At 38.7% G+C, this 21,487-nt stretch overlaps 2 protein-coding genes and 1 long non-coding RNA gene across 6 annotated transcripts in view; 1 reads left to right on the forward strand and 2 right to left on the reverse strand.

The window, feature by feature from the left end:
• Window positions 1-21,487, reverse strand: part of LOC309509619 — a 404,791-nt gene that overhangs the window by 88,882 nt on the left and 294,422 nt on the right. The gene's annotated exons all lie outside the window — the stretch shown is intronic.
• The window catches only part of nck1b (NCK adaptor protein 1b), a 63,918-nt gene that overhangs the window by 34,365 nt on the left and 8,066 nt on the right, over window positions 1-21,487 (forward strand). Inside the window, exons 3-4 of one of the 4 annotated variants that reach the window (XM_082184378.1) lie at window positions 3,779-4,022; window positions 20,362-21,080. In XM_082184378.1, coding sequence (XP_082040504.1) covers window positions 3,797-4,022; window positions 20,362-21,080 — 945 coding nt within the window. In that variant the 5' untranslated portion in view covers window positions 3,779-3,796. Of the gene's footprint in view, window positions 1-3,778; window positions 4,023-4,602; window positions 5,069-11,642; window positions 11,810-12,070; window positions 12,848-20,361; window positions 21,081-21,487 lie in introns of those variants that run through there. The other 3 variants (XM_082184381.1, XM_082184379.1, XM_082184380.1) reach the window with 3 other exon arrangements.
• Window positions 1-21,487, reverse strand: part of LOC309509576 (uncharacterized protein) — a 153,249-nt gene that overhangs the window by 34,202 nt on the left and 97,560 nt on the right. The gene's annotated exons all lie outside the window — the stretch shown is intronic.

Consider the following 21,487-nt stretch of genomic DNA (forward strand, 5'->3'; position numbering starts at 1 on the left):
TTTCATTTGAATTTGCTGTTGAATGCACGACAACAAAGCACCGCAACAAGCGCCACCTTGTGGATGTAATACGCGAAATGTAAATTATCAGAGTAAACTTCGAGAAAACCAATGGAGAAAACCCGAAAGTAAAACAGACAATTTTATAATGAAATATTGCAATACTTTGCGCTACTATATCGATATAATTGCGTGCGCAAAATATCGCGATACTGAACAGAATCGATTTTTTTCCCCACCATTAGTGTTACATTAGTGAACTTCTTCAGCAACATACGTCCTCTAGGCCTTTAAGATCTGTACGAAGGTTTCAGCTAACCATTCTTAAGTCTCGACTAAAACCAAAAGGAGACAGGGCCTTCTCTGTGTCAGCTCCTTGTTTATGGAGAAGTTTACCCTAGGGCTTTGACTCCGAACTTCGTTATTGGAATATAATTCAAATATTTAAAAAAAATTATGATATTCGAACGAATATTAGGCATCCTTTAATATTCGAACCTGTTATGGGCATCATTTTTCATAAATGTGTTTGCTTGTAAACGTTGTTTTCAATTCAGAATCCAAGGCTTTTTCATGCCTGGTGAAGTTGAGGATCACGAGCTCATTAGCAAGGCTATTATTGGTCATCTGGGCTCTGGTAGGTGACGTTAGCGTCCTGGTTAGTGCCTATTTTGTATACCAAAACAATGGCTGCGCCAACGCCTACAACAACCATACCTGACGAGGAGTTCGAAATCTACACTCCTGACAATTTGAAAAGCAACGTGTGGCGCTACTTTGGGTTACCAAAGAAACAGGGGAAAATCACGAGTAAGGACAAAGTCTATTTTTTAATAAAAATTAAAAACAGTCGTGACAGCGTGTTTTTCGTCTGAAAACATCATTGCCTGCCTATTGACATTGACTGATACACTGCCCTCTGGTGGACAGAACATATACAACTTAAGTTTGATACCAGTATACATGGATTTCTCGGCGACGTCATCACTGCATGCGCACGCAACCAGGAGGCAGAAAAGACCCGCGGTCTTCGTACCAGAGTAACGTTAAAGGGTTTAGAGTAGGCTAGTAGCATAGTGGTGGTGTTGTCGCTAAGTCAAAATGCTAATTATCATGTTAGACTAAGTTAGTAATGTAACAGCCAATGTTAGCAGTGCAGCATCTATAGAGCCCGAATTTGCTTTTATATAAGTTAACCTGTTTACGTTACTTTACGACCTGCAACATTTCATGACTTCACACATATAACGTGGCGATAATATTAAAAAACTTACTCTCAGCAATGGTGAGATCTTGCCGGATCCCTACGCAATACATGACGATCTTTGGATTGTGGATGACAAGTGGCCAGCAATTGTATGGCCTGATATATATAATTATTTTATTCGAAATCCATGTATACACTACTGTTCAAAAGTTTGGGGTTGGTAAGATTTTTATGTTTTTGAAAGCAGTCTCTTGTGCTCAAAAATTCTGTAAAACAGGAATATTATGAAATATTATTGGAACATATATTTTAAAATGCATTCAAAAAGAAAACGTGTAATTTATTAAAGCTGAATTTTCAGCATCATTACTCCAGTCTTCAGTGTCACATGATCCTTCACAAATCATTCTAATATGATGATTTGATGCTCAAGAAACATTTCTGATAATTATTAATGTTGAAAACAGTTGTCCTGCTTATTTTTGTGACATATTTTATTTAGGATTCTTTGATGAATAGAAAATTCAAAAGAACAGCATTTATTTGAATGTTTTCTTGTAGTATACTACACACTTGGTATACTAAATGTCAAATTTGTGATCTAAATAGCTGTTTGAAAAAATAAACATGTATTTTCTTCACTGTTCATAACTGGTTGAGCAGATAAACTCTAGTATGTGCTCATGACAGCACATAATCCATCGTCAAATCTTTGATTTACAGTAAGTAACGTTATATGTGTGAAGTCATGAAATGTTGCAGGTCGTAAAGTAACGTAAACAAGGTTAACTTATATAAAAGCAAATTCGGGCTCTATAGATGCTGCACTGCTAACATTGACTATTACATTACTAACTTAGTCTAACATGATAATTCATACATGCATCACAGTATGTCCGGATTTTGATTCGTAAACAGTTGGACTTTTTACATAATGTTATATTAATATGAAACACAAACAAACAGATCCAACTCTGAAATTGCAGTTTATTATTGAGTCAACAAAAAATTACAAACAATGCGAAATCTACGTTAATTACAATGTTATTTTATTCTTTTATTACAGAACTCGGCATAACAGATAGCGTTTTTTTGCCTCCTGGATGCGCGCGCATCCGGTATTGTTTGTATACAAGAAACCCGTGTATAGGTCTTACTGAAGGCATTTTAATGGTCAAAATATTATTAATAAATATTTGAATATATTTGAATATTAATAAACAAACAAACTTCGAATATGATTTTTGGGCAAAAGTCAAAGCCCTAGTTTACCCCTCCATGTTAGATCTCGTGCCACCCTTGATGCGTTTAAATCTCATTTAAAGACTCATCTCTTCTCTCTTGCATTTGATTGTAAGAAATTTTTGTAATTGTTTTATAATCTTAGATTGTATGTGCTGGGCTGTATGTAAAGCACTTTGGCCAACGTGTGTGCTATATAAATAAATTTGATTGATTGATTGATAAATCGATCCCCTGTTCAATTTCTGACGTAACCCAAGTGCTCGCGACATGAAGAACATATAGATTTGCGACGGTTGATATGTCGAGTCCAGTGTAGACAGCCTCGAGCTGTTGTGGCGCGACGCGACACATGATGCTAGACTCTTTTTGTAGTGTAAAGCCAAATAGATCATGTGGTCACTGTGTTTCCAAGCTTTTCGAATATTTTATGTATCTATTAATTTATATGCTTTTGAGTATACTCAATGTTCATGTCTTAGTTTAGGGCAACGCTGGACAGGATTCGTTTAATGTAATGAAAACATGAGTCCAAAGACCTTTAGAAAGTAGGTCACCTATGTTGTGGCCTAGAGATGTTCATGAGAAGGTGAACAATGATGTTGATCTGTTCTGACAGCCAGGTTTGCTGTCCTGAGCCCTGTAGGCCAATCAGAAACACTGTGTTCTTGAGAACGCTATACCTGGTCATGTCCTTTAGGCTCAAAGGTCTTCATGCACTGATTGGTCTTCAGTTCGCTGCTGTTGTTGTTGTTGTAATGCAGAATTGTCATTTTAGATCCATCACTTCAAGCTTAGTCATCCAAGTGAACAACAGGATCTCTACAACTTCCATTTTAACTCCAGATTGTTCCTGGCAAATGTCATTGTTTGTTAGGTCGGAGTTCGGTTGAAGTCTTTGTGTTGGTTTTCCAGAGAGCAAGCTGACCTTGAAATGGGACTTTGGAAGAGATTTTCGCTTTTGGCTGCAATGACACCATTATATGAGGACTGAGCTGGACGATGACATCACTGTTTTCTCCAAAGCGGCTGTATATATAAATAAACTAAATTAATAACTTTTTTACAACCAAAATGAACCATCACTGAACTTCTTCTAGATCTAATTCTTCTAGATCTGCTGTACAGCAGAAACAAACTCTGTTGCATTATTTTAATCATTATCACTGTAAAACGATCTGTATTGTAGAAAGCGCTGTATAAATAAAGGTGACTTGACTTGACTTAAACCTATTCTTAAATACCAGAGCATTTTCATCATTGTTTTCACTTGCTAAATAAAGCCTTCTTCCACTATGTAACCTCAATTCAATTATCATCTTTCCTCAGTGTTGAAACAAAGCCAAGATGACGGAAGAGGTGATTGTCATCGCCAAGTTTGATTACATGGCCCAGCAGGACCAGGAGCTGGACATCAAGAAGAACGAGCGTCTCTGGCTCCTGGACGACTCCAAGTCCTGGTGGCGCGTACGAAACGCCACCAACAAGACGGGCTTCGTGCCTTCCAACTACGTCGAGCGGAAGAACAGTGCCAGGAAAGCCTCAATCGTCAAGAACCTCAAAGACACTTTAGGTAAAGCCGCAACTTCTGCTCTACTCCAAATTTACTTGTTCGCGTGTTGCTTAAGGGCGCTTTCACACTGGCAGTTTAGTGCGGACCGGGGCACGGTTCGCATGAAAAATCGTTAATGTGAACGCTGTCATCGGACCCGGGTGCGCACTAGAGTACCGAACCCGAGACTAGCTGGAGGAGGTGGTCTGAGCTCGGTTGCTCCCGAACCGTGGTGCGGTTCGCGTTAATGTGCAAGCAACACGGACTCGGGTGCGTGCTTGTTCAGGAAGTATAGTATCCCGCGCATGCGTATCACTGTCGATATCATTGTTTGATTGCGTTTGCGATGACGTAAGATCACTGCAAACGCACCTGGGTTCGATACAACTAATTGAGTGTGAAACCAGACCAACGCTGCGGGGGGCGCCGGGAACTAGCGCACTCGGGTTCGGACCGCAGCAAACGAACCCAGTGGAAAAACGCCCTAAAACCCACATGGCGTGTGCATTGAATCTGCAAGAAATTATTCAAGTTTTTAATTCAAGAAAAGATTGTCAAGGTCCAGAAATGCACCCTAAATGTGGCCCATGTGACTTGTTCAATGTTTTCTGAAGCAATGTGATGGCTTTGTGTGAGGGACAGACACACATTTATGTTATTATACATTGAAAATCTCTCAATTAAATCTGGCAATAACTTTGGTTGCATACAAGGGTGGTTAAAATCTAATGAGAGTGAGTCAGTATGGCACAGTTTTAGTTTTCACTGTCGTGTGAGGAACAAAACAGTTTGCTAACAGATATTTGAGCTCACTTCTGCTTATAAAGAGGTCCGTATATATCTGTTTCTAATTGAGTAATCTGTGTGGTTCAGCATGTAGGCCAAATTCGTTGTCATTTCCTGAGGAGTCTTGTTTTTGACCACAACAATGTTTAGTGCTTCGATACACAGGAAGATACAGTATTGCAGTTAGAAGCCTGAAATAACTGTGTTCGTTTGAGAAACCTCCTGCGTTCAGCTGCTCACTAGCTCCTAGAACCACACACCTTCAGTCAGTTACTTCACAGGTAGAGTACGTGTCTTGTACTTCACATTTCTGTTGTGAAACGATTGTTTTTGCATTGACCGACGTCAAAGAAAGTAAGGTAATCTTTTAAGCCGAGACCAGTTTTCTCTTCGACGTACTTGTTTGCGTAGATCATAAAAAGTTTGATTGGCAACACTGTGTTCGGTTTATCGTCAAATCCATTAAGTTGAGCATAAATGCGGTGAAACTTGTAGAGAACGTGTACGGGTTTTATTTAGAGTTCAATGAAAGAAAGAAGAAATTCTGTGCATAAAGTTAACGGAGCATAAAGATTTATTTTGCATTGTTTTCACTGAAATTAAAAACATCCCACCCCATAATCCTTATAACTGTGATGATAATTTATTTATTTTTTATCGTAAAATTAATATTTGTTAAATAATCTGTAATTTAGTTGAATTTGTTATTTGAGTTGTAAAGTTTTATATCATGGCTTTTTTATTTCACAGTAAGTTATTGTCATTAGATTCTCATTACATTTAATAAATTCTGTACAAATATATATAATTATTTTAGTCACAAAACTCCTCCACAAATAGAAGTGTATTTTTGTAAGAAATAAAACAAAAATTGGGTCTCACTTAATATTAAGTGTCTTTATCTACATTTAAATTAATAATTTTGATACAATGCACTTATTGTGTACGTACATGTTTTTAAATCGTACTTGTATTTAAAAAAAAAAAACCTGCATGTAATTACATCTGTTATTAATTTCTATAATTATATCTATATAAAGACCTACATATAATGTGAGCAAAAGTTTTCTAGCTTTTACAAACGGCTTACATTTTTGTATACAAAATGTTTTTGCTTTTTTATATTGGTGTGAATTGGATGTTTTCATGAGATTGAAATATATCTAGCGATATCAAGTGTAATGGAAGTAGCAGCTGATCTTTTCTTCCCTATCCGAGTTAAATGTATTTTTGAAAAAGAACAAAATGTAGGCCGTGGACTTGGTCCTATTCGCCGGTTGTTGATTGGACGGAGGCAGATCAGAGTGCGAGCTTGCAGTCGATCGTAAGAACCAAGTCTGTCGTTTCACTGGAAGATCAAGTTATGATATTTTAATAAAAAAAATTATGAGTTTAAAAATGCAAAATTAAATGTATGCACTGATGAATCACTTACGGTAAGATCAGCAACACGCATTTAGAAAATAGAAAGAGTGAGTTTTCATTCCATGCCGACTTTAAGGACATCTTTTGCATTCAGAGGATTTGAGATGTTGGTGAGGGAAGTGTTTGCGACACTGGAATGTGAGGCGTAGTGTCGGGAGATAAGCTAGACAAAGAGAAACGGAGGAGATCGAAAGATTAGCTCATCATGTTCCTGTCCAGACTAGCGCACATGTTTAGCACAACTGAAGACCTCCTGGACCCCTCAGAAACACACTTCAGGACGGTCTCCTGATCCACAGTGGAGGTTCTGATCCTGTAGTGTGTGTGTGTGTGTGTGTGTGTGATATCAGAGCTGTCAACAGGACACCAGCAAATCCTACTGTAATGTTATACTTCAGTTTCTAACAGAATATCTGTTTTAGTGTGTGTGCCGTGTGTGTGTGTACCTGATATATATCCATGTTATATATCCATATATTGAATTGAAACTAATTGCAAGTTTGTGAATCAATATCGTGAAAAATAAAATCGCCCTTATAATCGCCTTATTCAAAATATTTGTGCATAACTAGGTTTAGTTATAAGTAAGCCAAGCCATAGAAGCTATCATGTTTTGGAAAGAAAAGAAATATATGCATGTATACATGTATTATATATACATATACACATACATATTCATACATGAATCCATGTATGCGCATACATATACATACATACATACATGCGTATATATAGTACATACGTACGTACGCACATATGTATAATACATATACACATACAATGTATACAGCAAGAAATATATATATACACACATTATATCTATGTGTGTGTGTGCATGCTTATACACATTTTTAAACGTGTGTGTGTATCTGTAAACATGATTACAAATAAAAGCATGCAATTATAGGCTATTAAATAGAAATTTTCTAAGCATCCTTTCAAAGCGACTAGTTTCTACTAGTGAATATTTGCTGTGACGTGTCCTGGGAACTGCAGGCACACGTCGGTTAGACGCATGTTTGCTCTCAAATCTAATCTTCAAGCCGGTGTAGTGTTGAAGCGTCAGTGGTGTCTCGCTGAGCTGGGTCTGTGCTGCTGGACACAGGAGCAGGGGTTTGTGTCTGGCCTCGAGCTGTACAATGGAAGCTTTGTGTGCGCTGATGGTAATCTCTCCACCACTGTCTTTGCGGCCGTTTTGAAAATCCTCATTCACTCAGTCTCTCTTCTTGAGTCTGCTTTCTCTTGGTGTTGAGGTTGTTTATCTGTTGTGTTTTATGTTCTGCATATGTCCTCACCTTTATGTGCTCTTCCTCCACAGCCTTGTGCAGTGCACAGATTTCCTGCCAGATTGTGTCTGCTTGCACACCATAAAGTCTGACAAAAACCCACAATTTTCTCAGATTCTTGTGCAAAAACTTTCCCACATTCAGGGCTGCAAGATATTAGAAAATACAATATTTTGCAATATATATATATTTATTTTTTCTTGGTGATATGTATTTGCTATATGAATACTAATTCACTAGATGACTTTAATAGCTCTATTCAGAAAGAATGAATTAGGGCTGCATAATATATCGAATATATCGCAGAAGTATATATCGCGTTATGCATATCGCAAAAGCTTGCAATAACTGGGGTCATGAACAAAAGACAAAGAGAAAATCACTCGCTGCTCTTGGCTGAATAACTTATGTAGCTTTAATAAAAATCTGTATATATTTAATTCATTCAGTGAAAACTAAGCAGTGTTTATTTTTACATTTTGATTATTCATTTTCTGTTGAAAACACTGATGTTCACTTTCAGAAGTTGTGGGGATGTTTTCTCGTCACAAAAAGAATGTGAAACGCATATGTAGGATAATTTAAGTTTATTTTACACACTTTGAGCATTATTGTATCGCATTATTTAATGAGTTATCGCATATCGCATTTTCTTCAATATCGTGCAGCCCTAGAATTAATGATTCTAGAACGATTGGGGTGATTTTGTAGGAGAGTGAATGTGCATGGAAAATAATAAACAAACAAATTAAAAGCGTAGATAAATACAAGAGAACCGTATTCAGGTAGAAAAATTGAATAACCAAAAGTAAAATAACACTTTCTGGAAATGTCGTGTCCCGTGCTGAATGCGACTGCGCACGGGCTAATTACGAGCTACAGACAAAACAAGTCAAACATTTAGTTTTTCACAAAAATTAGTTCATTAAGCTCTCGACTAGCGATCACAATGCTCTAAATAGCAATTAATCATTTAAAAGTATCTTAATTTGTGCGTTTTCTGAGAGGAGGATCTTTCCTTTGTCCATGAAATGTCACTCAGAGATTCCGGAAAATACACGGAGTGACACCCGGGGTCAATACCCAGGACCCAGGATTTGACCCGGGTTCGTTTGATTTTGGTTCATTCACACTGCCAGTGATTTTCCGGAATCAGAGAGTGCGTTCACACACAAGCCGGAAAAATCCCATTAAAGGGACATTGTGTAGGATTTTCTCCCATCTAGTGGTGAAATTGTATTTTGCATTCAAACAAATAGTGCTCTCCAGCGCCTCGCTTTTTCAAATGCGTGTTGCATCTACGGTAGCCATTATGTACCAAAAAGCTATGACAGGATGTCTTATAATAGCACTTCATCGAGTTTCGGGTGAACTGGTTTGTTATTTCAAACAAACTGCAACTTGACACAACGAACAAACGAATGTTACAGTTATGAACAAACAAAACTTACAACCTTGTTTTTAGGGCCTTCTCTACTTTACTCAATAGCTGCTATTCATCAAAGAGCCTGTTTAACTTTTAACTATAAATGTTCTACTGTCTATATAATAAAGTACACAACCAAGCAATGAAAAAAAGCTTGTAATTAAGACCGTAACATTGACTTACCTGTCGAGAAGAAAGCAGGAAACTTCACGTTTATATACTGTCTATGCAACTTCAGCGTCTCTTTTGAAAGCTTTCTCCTGCATTAGCTATCCCGACATTAACCCTTGTTTTTTGTAATCTCCGGTCACGTTTCCTTTTACGGTCTATTTTGGACTTTTTCGACGACGAGGACTCCTTATCCTGTGACTCAGCATATGTATGGTCCTCCATTATAAATAACCGTGCAGTGCAGCCTTTTAAACTTGCCGGGGCAGTGACAAGCGCCTCTCACTGCTCTGCTCCTCCGCTTCTGCTGGCTTCAGTCACGTGACGCTGGCTCTGAACGAAAACGTGTTGTGGAAACGCGTTGGCCTAGTACTTTTTGTCCCTCTCTGCTATTATAGTTTTTCAAGATGGCGGAACTACATGGAAGCCTCCGTGGACCTACCCGTCCCATGTATATAAAGATAATAAATTCTTCGTTTACAAGGATAAGTCCGATAATTAGCAGAGGTATTTGTACACCATTGAGGACATATTTATGAATAAAAATATTGATTTTAGATAATAAAATACCTAAAAAACTACACATTGTCCCTTTAAGACACGTGACATCGATGTGACTTGTAATGTCTCAACAGCGTCTTAAGTTTGCTTATGAGCTGCGATTTTCTCTCTCTCGAGAACCACGCTTGTGACCGGGTTGGTTCTTTTTTTTTTTCTTTTTTTTTTCTCTGATTTGATCATAAACTTGCGCATTACGTACCGTTTCACAGCTGGCGAACGATCCCGGCTTCAGCGCCATCACTACGACACGGCATTATTACGGCTTTTGTTCACACAGCGCGCGTTCCGGGACTGAACACGGCAATGTTACTAGGTCCCGACCCGGCATCGATGCCGGCATAAATCCCGGGTCGTGTTTGCGTTCACACAGAAGGCGTTCTGGCAACTTCTCTGCAATTTGCCGGGATCATCGCGCTGTGTGGGGCTTCTGTCTTCTTCTGGACAACTGTCTCTTCCTCTCAGCACAAGTGCAGGATCGTTTTAAAGCGCATCATTCCAACTCTGTCTCTGAATATATACTATAATATATTTTGTCTGAATATACAGGCTGTCTGTTTCATTAATATTATTCAAACAATTGTGGTGTCATGGGGGGAAAAAAAGTTAAATATATATTTTTCCTATAGATATTTGGTTTTGTGTGCCAAATTTGTTGTTATTACCAGATATTTTAAGGAATGTAGATTTTAAGGTATGGTTGCTAGGTGATTTTGTTTTGGAACCTTAAGAAAACTAATACTTTTAACTCAATTTTTCTCAACATTGACTTTGCTGACTTTATCGACTTCAAATAGGTGTAGCTCATAAATTATTGTTTTTGTCTGATTCTAAAAAATCATACCTTCCTTTTGAAGGTTTTTTTTAATAGAGAATGTGAAAATACTCATTTTAGAAAATATGCTCATTGCGACTCATTTTTCCAGCAAGGGTCACATATAATTAATCTGTTAACTACAAAAGTTATTTTCTCTTAGTATTTTGTTGATTGACTAAAATGAATGCACGGATGCACGGATCCCATATAATGATGTGCATCGGTTTTCTTTCTCCACTGTTTAGGTTCACATAAGCGGCTGTGTTTACGAGGATGCTCTCCGAGACGTGCATTTTGAAATTTTTCCGTGCATGTGTCCGTTCAAGCATAAAAAGACGAGAAGGAGAACTGAATTGGGTTTTTGCTTTAATCTCGTTTGATTGTTTAAAATGACAGGACTTAATAAACGCTTGCAAATGATAAACTTTGCAATTAATCTGCAAATCACGTGTGTTTTGAACCGTGGGGCCTGGTCCATACGGATCAACTACAATCCCTGACATCATACATCCTACCATGTGACTATCCCGGATGCGGACCGTGTGATGTCAATGCTGAAACGATATATTGTGCAGCCAAGTGTTGATAAAAAAACCAATACATGAAGCTTTTTGTTTTGTTTAAAAGCTGAGGCTCTGTTCTTTCTTTTGATATATTGTTTGTTCATATTTATACAAAAAAAAAAAATCTGCGGGCCATGAAAGTGTTGTGGAAATGATCAAAAAAGCTGATGCTGGCTGAGGGCAACTTTTAAAAAGCTGGAGGGGAAAAGGTTGATTTTAATGTTTATGCAACATTGCAACTTTATTTAAATCTTTTTTTTTTTTTATGCTGGTATCAGATGGTTATACCATTTTATATAATATAGTACTTTGTTCTATTTTCATGGTAGGCTACTTTAAAGGATACTACATTAATAACATGTCCAAACATGTTACGTTCTTGATTTAGTGTGAACAGACCGGTTGTTTGTGACTCTTTCTGTGAAAACTTGCTTATGTCAATGAATATGAATCCTTTGAGGCTGCAAAAACATAAAAAATTTAAAAAAGAATATATATATTTATATATTTTTTTAGAAACAAACTTGCTAGTCCCCATATGCGCCATGAGTGAGCTATGTGTGTGGGTGGGGGGACAGACTAGTCCTCCTAAAGGAGCAATGGGCTCTGATTGGTTGACGCTGGTCACATGTCCTGCCGCCTGGCTGTGGTGTAGGCAGTGGGTTGTTCACTGGCGGGAGGGTGTTTCACAGGGAATAGCAGCACAGCTGCAGAGGGAAGAGCCCAGTTGCCGGGATAGCCCAAAATGGATATGGCTAACCTCTTCAAACACTTCTTCCGTGAGTTTTGCCACCTTTTCTCTCCTCTTTATTATATCACCAGTCTAGAAAGTTGACACTGCTGAAAGTTGTGGCTTGGACTTATTGCTTGTGTGGTTTGAGTTTGCATTGAGACATTCTTAGTTGTGGGATTAGGGAAGTTTGAAAGGCTTTTCCCCCTCTGAGCTGAGCTGAGCTGGGTGCGAGTTTGTCAGTAACCCCCACTCTCTCTCACACACACAACACACACACACACACACACACACACACACACACACACTCACACTCACATTCTTACTTTATTTATTAATTTTTGTTCTATTTATATGTCATTGGAAAGCAACTATGAGTGAACACAAGTTTGTTAGGAAATGTCTCCTTTTTTTCCCTCATTCTCTGTGTGTTAGTCGAGCAGCTGGGCGGGCAGTTCTCTGAAAAGCCTGTAATTGCACTTCACACACACACACACACACACACACACACACACACACACACACACACACACACACACACACACACACACACACACACACACACGCACACACACACTGCAATCAACAGTGTAAAGAACCTCCACTCCTCTTTGTGCACTTAAACTCTCCTGTTACACTCAACCGGAATTTTCTTTCCCAGCCCCGATCCTCCTCTAATCAGGTTCAGCTTTGGAAGCACACTGGTTCTTGTTGGTCCAGCACGATGATGTTTTCCTGTGGCCTGCTGTCGTGGGGGTTTCCTCGTGCCAGTGGGCCGTAGTTGGGCGACGTCAGCTCTCCGGTGAAACACTGAAAGCATTGTGTCATCTGGAGCTGATTGATGAAGCTCATATCTCTTCTGGGAGAACTGCTGCTGCTGCTGCTGGAATATATTCTTCCTCTCTACGGCCGCTGGATCAGTCATGTGTTCACCGACTCCCCTCGTGTTCCTCTTTCTGTAGCTGTGCAGTTTAGTGTCCATCTAGGCTTTTTAATTCAAGCACCGAACGGATACTGGGTTGTTGAGATGTGTTAACAGATGCCGAAGGATCGTAGGACATGATGTGGTCGTGTTTGAAGTGTTTGGGTATGTAATTGTGCTTGAGAAACAAGTATCTTAAAGGGATTGATAGGTTGAATTTTTTGTATTTAGTAATTAAACGCATATGACCCATACCATATTGGTTATCAGCCATTATTAGAGATTTTTTACATTTATTGGTTGTATAGAACTGTTCAAAAGTTTGGGTCGTAAAAAAATTTTTTGTGGAAAATCTCTAAGTCTACATTTAATTGATAAATACAGTAAAATAATAATATTGTGAAAATAAATATGTATAAATATGCTGATTTTGTGTACAAGAAACATTTCTTCTTATTATCAATGTTGAAAACAGTTGTGTTGCTGATTTTTCTTTTGGGGAACCGCGATACACTTTTGTCAGGATTCTTTGAACAGAAAGAAACTTCAAAAACTTTTGTAACATTATAAATATTTTACTTTACTATTACTAAAACTTACCGACCCTAAACTTTTGAATGTGTATATCAAACAGTGTTGGATATTGAATAATGCATGCTCATATATCCTCTATTTTTACACTTAAATGACCTTTGCCATATTGTAACACACTGCAAAAAAAAATTTTGTTCTTAGTATTTTTGTCTTGTTTCCAGTCCAAACATCTAAAAAATTCTTAAATCAAGATGCATTTACTAAAGTAGTAAAATGCCATAAGATATTAAATGTCGGGGTTTTTTGTGTTTTTTTTTTGTCTAAAACAAGATATCATAACTTATGGCATTTTACTACTTTAGAAAATGCATCTTGATTTAAGAATTTTTAGATGTTTGGTCTGGAAACAAGACATAAATACTTAGTAAGAAAAGCATTTTTTGCAGTGCACTCGCTTAAAGTTAATCTTTAAAAACATTAATTTAATAGCAAAGCTCATAATATATACATTTTTCATGCTGTACATTTATAATGCTGTGATGTCTAAATTCCATTGTAGAATTTTTAAACAATTGATTTCAGTTTTTATTGTTAGGGTTAGGATTAGCCATAACCTGAACATGATTATTGGCTTAGTGGTTTCAGCAGATTATTGATATCGGTTCAAGTTGTGAACTGAAGCAGAAAAAAACTCCAGGTCTAGAGACATGTTTTTTAAAAGTTGAACTTATGTTACGTTTTTAGCCAACACGTCATGCGTGAGACTCTGCAAGGACACGAGCGCAACCGTCAAACACATCCGTCTAGCACGCGTTTACATCGAAAAACAATGGAAAAGCTGCACAGTGGAATAGAAAAATCACGTTCTGTGTGAACAAAACCTTAAAGGGATAATTCACCCTAAAAAAATCATTCACTCACCCTCAAGTTGTTCCAAACCTGTATGAGATTCCTTCTTCTAATGAACACAAAAGAAGATATTTCAAAGAATATGGATAATCGAACAGTTGAAGAAGGTAGCCATTGATTTCCATAGTAGGGAAAATAAATACTATTGAAGTCAACTACCATCAACTGTGATTACCAGCAACATTCTTCAGTGAGTGATTAAATGACGACAAAACTTTCATTTTTGTGTGAACTATCCCTTTAATGCTTAGTTAAGGACATGCGACTATAGTATAAACGGTGTTTAGAGGATAGGGCTGTCATGATTATAGATTTTCACTACACTTATCATGGCCAAAATACATTTTGGAAGAAAAAAATTTCATCTTTGAAGTTAAATTCATCTTTAACTTTGTGTGTTTGTTTTTTTGGGTTAATGAATCACATTGAAAATATGAGTGTAGGGAGGCATAGAGAGAGAGAATCGACAGCTCTAGTTGGCGCTAAACCCGACGTAAACCTAGACGTGTCTTCATGTGGCGTATGTGGATTGCATGGAAAAGAGCAGCTTGGAATTTCTTCAAAATATCTCCTTTTGTGTTGCACAGAAGAAAGAAAGTGATGTGAGTTTGGAGTGAAATAATGCTGATTTTTGTCCCTTAAATCCATTAGATCAGTCTGTCCTGTGAGGTGGTCTTAGCTTTCGGCAGTTTCTCTACTCTCCGCCTCACCCTTTCTCTCTTTTCCTGTGGTTCAGCCTTCGCTCGTAGCGGAAGTGGTTTAATTTGAGACAGATTCTCCTCAGATCTTTGGAGCCTGTGAGGGAGGAAGTGAGGAAACCGGGTTGTTGATTCACTGCAGCGTCAGCCCATCCGTCTGTTTTCCTCCACTTCCCACTCCGACACTTTGTCATAAAGCCAGTCAACTCTTCCTCTCTGATGGAAAGCACCACAAGATAACGGCGCTTTGTGAGAAGGACAAACGCTCAAGCTTGAACTGAAATGCGAGTGCCTCTCACACACAAGACGAGGGCCGGAAGTGCTGATGGCTTTCTGGAGTGTTCCTGACTAAAACACACATCAGGCTCGGCTGGTTCTGCATACGTGGATGAGCGGTGACCCCCGTTTGACTCTCTCTCGCTCTCTCTCTCTCTCGACAGACCCGCGCTAGCCAAACAAGCACAGATGTGTGACGGAGGCTGTTCATGCCAGCTCGTCATCACAGTACGTGCACCAGAACTGAGCAAGAAGGGGGAATGTCACAAAGCGTTTCACCCCAAAATCAAAAGAAGGAATTAACACAGTATAGTCTTGTATATACTGGAAAAAAGTATTTTCACTACAGTAATGCAGTATTGAAGACCATATGAATCATAAAATGTACATTTTATATGACGTTAAATACAACCTTTAGCAAATCTATAATGAATACTGTACGTTACAACATTATGCGACACCTACCATCTTAAATGATGGATTGTAGACACAATAATCTCAATCTGTTTTACAATGTTACGTTTGTTTTTCCCAGTGCGAGAAAACGTTATTAAAAAAGACAAACTTTCATTTATTGTGTTTAAAACTTAATTCATTAATTCAATTTTATTGTATTTTGGGATTAAATATTTATATTATATTTTGGTTGTGAAATCTAGATCAGTCTTTTGCAATAGCTCAGTTTTTTAAGCTGTTGTTGAGCATCTGCGTTGCTTCATTTAGGGAAATGAAAATGATTTTTGAGGTCTGTTTTTTGCAGATAGTTTTTGTTTTATTCGTGCATCGATCGAGCATGTGATGTGCACAGACAGCCTTGAGCTCTGTGGTTTACAGTCACTCTCATTGGAGGCCTTTTGATGTCTTGCCTTTTTTGAGTTGAAAGAACGTCTCGTTTTCCGCTCGGCTTCGAGTCCAGCGTTTTCGATTAGAAGTATTGAGTGATTTTCTTTCCTGTTTTCACAGTTTTGCTCGTACCTCCCTCATTCATACTCTTGGGTACATTGTCATAAGAATATTTTGTGATTTATTTACACAGCATCTCTCTGTCTTGCACAATTTTTGTAGGCAACTATACAACAGCGGTTACTGTACGCGGACTGTACAATGACAAGTATTCTTGAAGTGCCTTGAAGCAGCCTGTAAACACAATGGTGTATGAATATGATAATGGGGTCTCATTCATTTAAATATTTAACATCTGATACAATCTCATTTCTATGGTACTACCACAGGTTATGTATATTCGTCCATTTGACAAGGGTTTGTTTTCCACACTTTCATAGCATTTATTTACTTTGCATAGTTGCAATTTAAAAATCCACCTTTTCATGGCTGTAGGTTGCTTTTAAATGGAGTACAGCCCTATAGTGGAGAACAATAGGATGAACTCACCAGAGGAAACAACTAATCCAAGTTGCACTCAGAGGAAAGAAGGGAAGGGAAGTGGATGTAGTCTGTTGGGCGGGTGGAATAGTAGCTTTATATGAATCATACTCTGCTGTGTTTTTACAAGTTGAAATGGTTGGCCAGTTAGTTGCAGATGGCAGATTTAGCTTAAACTTGATTTTAAAAAAAAAATTCATTTAATATTAGAGAGGAAAATAAAAACACATCGATATATGCATGTTGAGTTATGGCCATGCCAAGTGTGTAGCATCCTCTATAGGAATCCAGGAACATTCCTTATCCTGTATTCAGGAAACGCACCATGGCTCCATACAATGTGTTTTGTTCTATTAGCAGCACATCCATGGACACGTATAGAGACCAGATTATCAGAGTCTTGGGTTCGGTCAAAGCCTCCTAGCATTATAGTAGCGAGTTTTGTTATTTGATAAGCGTCATTTGGATTTTTATTCAGAATTCAAAATCTCTTTTTAAAAAAATTACAATTCCAACTATAAAAAAAATAAATAAAAAAAATATTCCAGAAGTGGGATACATGCGCCATATGTGTGATGGTGAAACCTGATTTCACCTAGAACAACATGTTCTTGGATCAGCATTCCAATCGACCAATCAGATTTAAGGCACAAGTTTACAGTTTCTGTCAAGTTTAGGCTTACAAGCAGGGTTGTGTGCTTCTATTCATCTATCATTTTCCCTCTGATTTTAGGGATAAGTTATGGGTAGGGATAAGGTGAGGACTACATTTTCAGACAGGAATGTTGTTCCAGGATCAACAAGATATGGAGCATGTCTGTCTTGGCAAAATGACGGCGACCCATGTGTGATGCAGCCTGTTCGTGAAATTGTGTTTGTGTTGATGTGGTTGGTTATTGTCTGAGAGTGTTACTTAAGAGATTTGGAAAAAACTTTGGAAACTCTCCATGTCACCTTTTAAGAGACCATGTAGACTGACTAATCCAATGACTGAGTGGGTGGATTACCTTCTGTCTCGTGAAGCAACATCAATCATATTACGCTTGAGAAAACTACCACCACTGGTCTGAACGTTCACACACCCAAGATCAGTTGCTCTTTTTAACAAGTGAAAACTTGAAATTTGTCTTCATAATTCTCGTATGTTTTAGCCTGTATTTGAGTCCAGATTTGCACTTATTCACACTTCTTTATTCAAATTTCTATTTTCTTGAATGAATTGGATCACTCAAAAGTGAAAAGTCTTTCCAAACCCCTATAATTTTCTTCTATTGAACAGAAAAGCCCCATAAAAAGAGTCCAAACAACTTTTCCCACTATATTTCAAGTCTTATGAATTCAAATATGTTTGTGTGATGAAGATACCCAAATATTTGATGATGATATTACTATTTTAAACTAGCAATGCTCAAACCTTTTATTTTCTCTGGATCTTTTCAATGAAGTAATTGACCTGGTTCACAAAACCTTTCTGAATGATTCCTTTCTGAATCGTAATCTGGTTCATATCATCTCATTTCATTTTTGGGCGAACTATCCCTTTAAGAAATGTCTTTTGAATTTGTGGATGATCATGAGTTGACCTTGTGCTGTCAGAAGGTTCACACACCCGTGTTTACATGCACCAACACGTCCACGCATGGAGCTCTAAATGCTCCAGTTACTATTGCTCTACAACTTCACGTTTACTTCCTGCTCACATTGACCATGCAAATGTCCACCCCCCTCAATCGGACATAGCTTCGGGGCCAGAGGCAAATAGCTTGGTTTGAGATTTCATGTATTTGTAATGCAAATCAGGCAGTAGAGGCATCTGCAAGCACAGAATAAATTCCTCTGGCCTTGAGCTTTGATAAGCATCTTGCTCTGAGCAAAAGGGGCTCTTGGAAAAGCTTTATGTTCTCACTCAGTTAACCTTTAACCTCTGAGTAAGCATAAAGTAAAATGGGTGATTTCCTTTTAGATTAGTTAAGAGTAGATCCAGGATTTCAGCTGTTTCTCGGTTGTCAAGTTTTGAAAAATCATACCTGCTAAGTATTGCCTACAGGTATATGAAGTTAAAATGGCAAAGGCTAAGTTTGCCTCCTTCCCAGATATATTGATAACAAAATGAATCCTGTGTTTAACCCCTTTTTTGGGGGCTTAGTACCGTGTAAATAATATCATGGCTATTTGGAGATATCCATTTTAAAAACCTCATAAACAGCCCAAGGTGCTGTGGTGGACTTAGTTGGCCCAAATGCTTATCTCCTGGTAAGAATGGCCTGGCCTGATGGTTTTAGAGTGGTTTGTGGTACTTTGAGCAAACCTTCTCAGACCAGCAACCCACCTTGAATACATTATGTAAAACTAGCCTATTGTAATAGCATGGCATTCTTTGAAGAACCATGTACTTTGTATTGTATACAGTACCATGGTATTATCATCTAATACAATAATTGTGTTGCTTCAGTACATTTTTGTAAGGTATCTAAAGAGAACATGTGTTTATCTGTCCTTGGGCCGGTACAAACTTCACTGCCAAGTGGACATTCCTGTATGGTAACACTATTCGCAAACCTTTGCCAAACCCGCCAACATGGTCGAAAGGCCTCAGGGTCAGATATTCTCCATTAATCCTGCAGACCGACCCACTTGGCTTGACCTAATGTGGTCGGACAAGCCGAAATCCTCAACGGTATCCATGAACCTAACCCAACACTCCCGCACTCATTCCCTCCTCATGGAGGAGGACGATGGGTGTGGTTTTCATTCCAGTGTCTCTTTGCAGCTAATTGTACTTCTCTCTGAATAATAGAGCTAAAGCGCACAGCTGTGTCTTGCGAATGAGTGAAGCAGGGGGAAAATTATAAATATCTTTTCTGACAATAAATTTGACACATTAGTATCATAGTGGCAATATTTTTTTGCGTTGTCATAGATAAAGCAAGCACATTTTGGTTTGCAGAACTGTTCTGTTGCTCTTACATGCCTGTTCACATGGACATAATTGAATAATTTCCATAATCAAGGAGGAAGGCAAAGATGCACGGCTTGTCATATGATTTGTGAGTGGTGAGAACATGATTAGTTGGTTGTGATTGGGTGGTTTCTAAACTGGACCAGCGCCCGTGTTTACTAAGAGAGCACACATTGCTCAAGCAGGCGGGAGCTGATAGCTACTGTACCCCTGTCAGTGTGAAAACACAAGCCTCACTGCACTGTAACATGTGTTTGGACAAGTTCTCCTTTCACTCATGCCCTGCCTGTTGGTGCCTGTATCAAAATACAATGCTCTTTGGTTTCACAGATACAGGGTGTACAGAGCACAGGGTGCGGGGTGATGAAATTACCCCCTGAAGAGATTGTCTCAACTCATTTTTCATTTCCAATCAAGATTTTCCATTGAAAATACCTTTTGTTAAATGTGTTATTTTAAAGTTGTGCAGTCAATGTCATTTAAGCTAATGCATGAGTTTTTGCTCGGGATACAAAAGAATTGATCCAGAACCTAGTCAGTGCGAAACCTAGTCTGGAATCAGAGTTACACGTGTTTCGCAGTGTTCACAAAGGTTAGCAGTTTAAAATTACGCCTCCTTGTACCTTGTTTTGACTACTTTTTAAAGCATTATCTCAGGTATTCTTCATGGAGAAGGCAATCCCAGAATGCAGAAACATGCTCACTGAAAAAAAAGTTTTGATTTGCCAGCAATTTAAATGGAATTGGTGATTCATTGCAGTTCCTCTGGGAGTTGCGTTTGTTTGCACTCTGTTCAACTTTGTCGTATTGCCAATTTCTTGTGGCATTGTTGTAAAAAAAAAAAAAGAACCTTTCAGTGTTGACACCTGTTGTATATTTCCGAAAACCCTTAATTGTACTTCTTTTCTGTATGTATGCAGGGATCGGTAAGGTGAAAAGGAAAACAGGCATGCGTGAGACAGCCTCCAACTCGGACTCTGACTTCAATCCAGACAACAGCGAACGTCTGTATGACCTAAACCTTCCCGCGCTCGTCAAATTCAGCTATGCGGCCGAGCGGGAAGATGAGTTGTCGTTGGTCAAGGGCACAAGGGTTATCGTCATGGAGAAGTGCAGCGATGGCTGGTGGAGGGGAAGCTACAATGGCCGTTCGGGATGGTTCCCATCAAACTACGTGACGGAGGATGCGGATGGATCGGCGAGCAACGACTCTGCTGGCTTGTCGGAGAAGCTTGCTGCCGTTGTTCATAGTGTGAACGGCAACCGAGTGTTGCACACAGTACAGGCACTCTACCCGTTCAGCTCGGGCAACGACGAAGAGCTGAACTTTGAGAAGGGTGAGGTTATGGATGTTGTGGAGAAGCCAGAAAATGACCCGGAGTGGTGGAAGTGTCGCAAATCCGACGGGCAGATGGGACTTGTGCCGAAAAACTACGTGAATGTTCTGCAGGAGTCGCACAACTCGGCCAGCATGGCAGGGCCGCCCACACCTGACTGTGACTACATTGAGCCTTCATCCAGCGGACGCTTCGCTGGCAAGCAGTGGTACTACGGGAAGGTGACACGCCATCAGGCAGAAGTGGCACTCAACCTGAGGGGCATAGAGGGAGACTTTCTTATTCGGGACAGCGAGTCCTCTGTGAGTAGACTGAAATCTTCCTCCTCATATTCTCATGAAGGTGCTTAAGTACCATAGTTCACTCCTCATTTGAGGAAAACACCTTCTCCGTAGTAAGTCGAAGGTCAACGTGACGATTTTGAAATGTTATTTTTGAAGTGGAGAGTTTAGCATTTCACCATAAATGTTATAGTTCCTTTTTTAATTTTCAAAAGCACACGCACTTCCTCTGTTCCAAAAACGTCTATGTATTATGTTTTTGAGTATTATGTTTGAGCTTAGCAACATGATAAACTACAAAATCCTTTGGAATCAATTGTGAGTCAATTCTTCCTTGTTTTTTATGAGCTTGTCGATGACGATGCTACCTTAGATCATACCAGCTGTCTGGGTAGTTCACTGTGTTTTGGGACAGAGTTAATAACTTG

The sequence above is a fragment of the Leuciscus leuciscus genome, assembly GCF_965113295.1.
Source record: "Leuciscus leuciscus genome assembly, chromosome: 11".
NCBI lineage: Eukaryota > Metazoa > Chordata > Actinopteri > Cypriniformes > Leuciscidae > Leuciscus > Leuciscus leuciscus.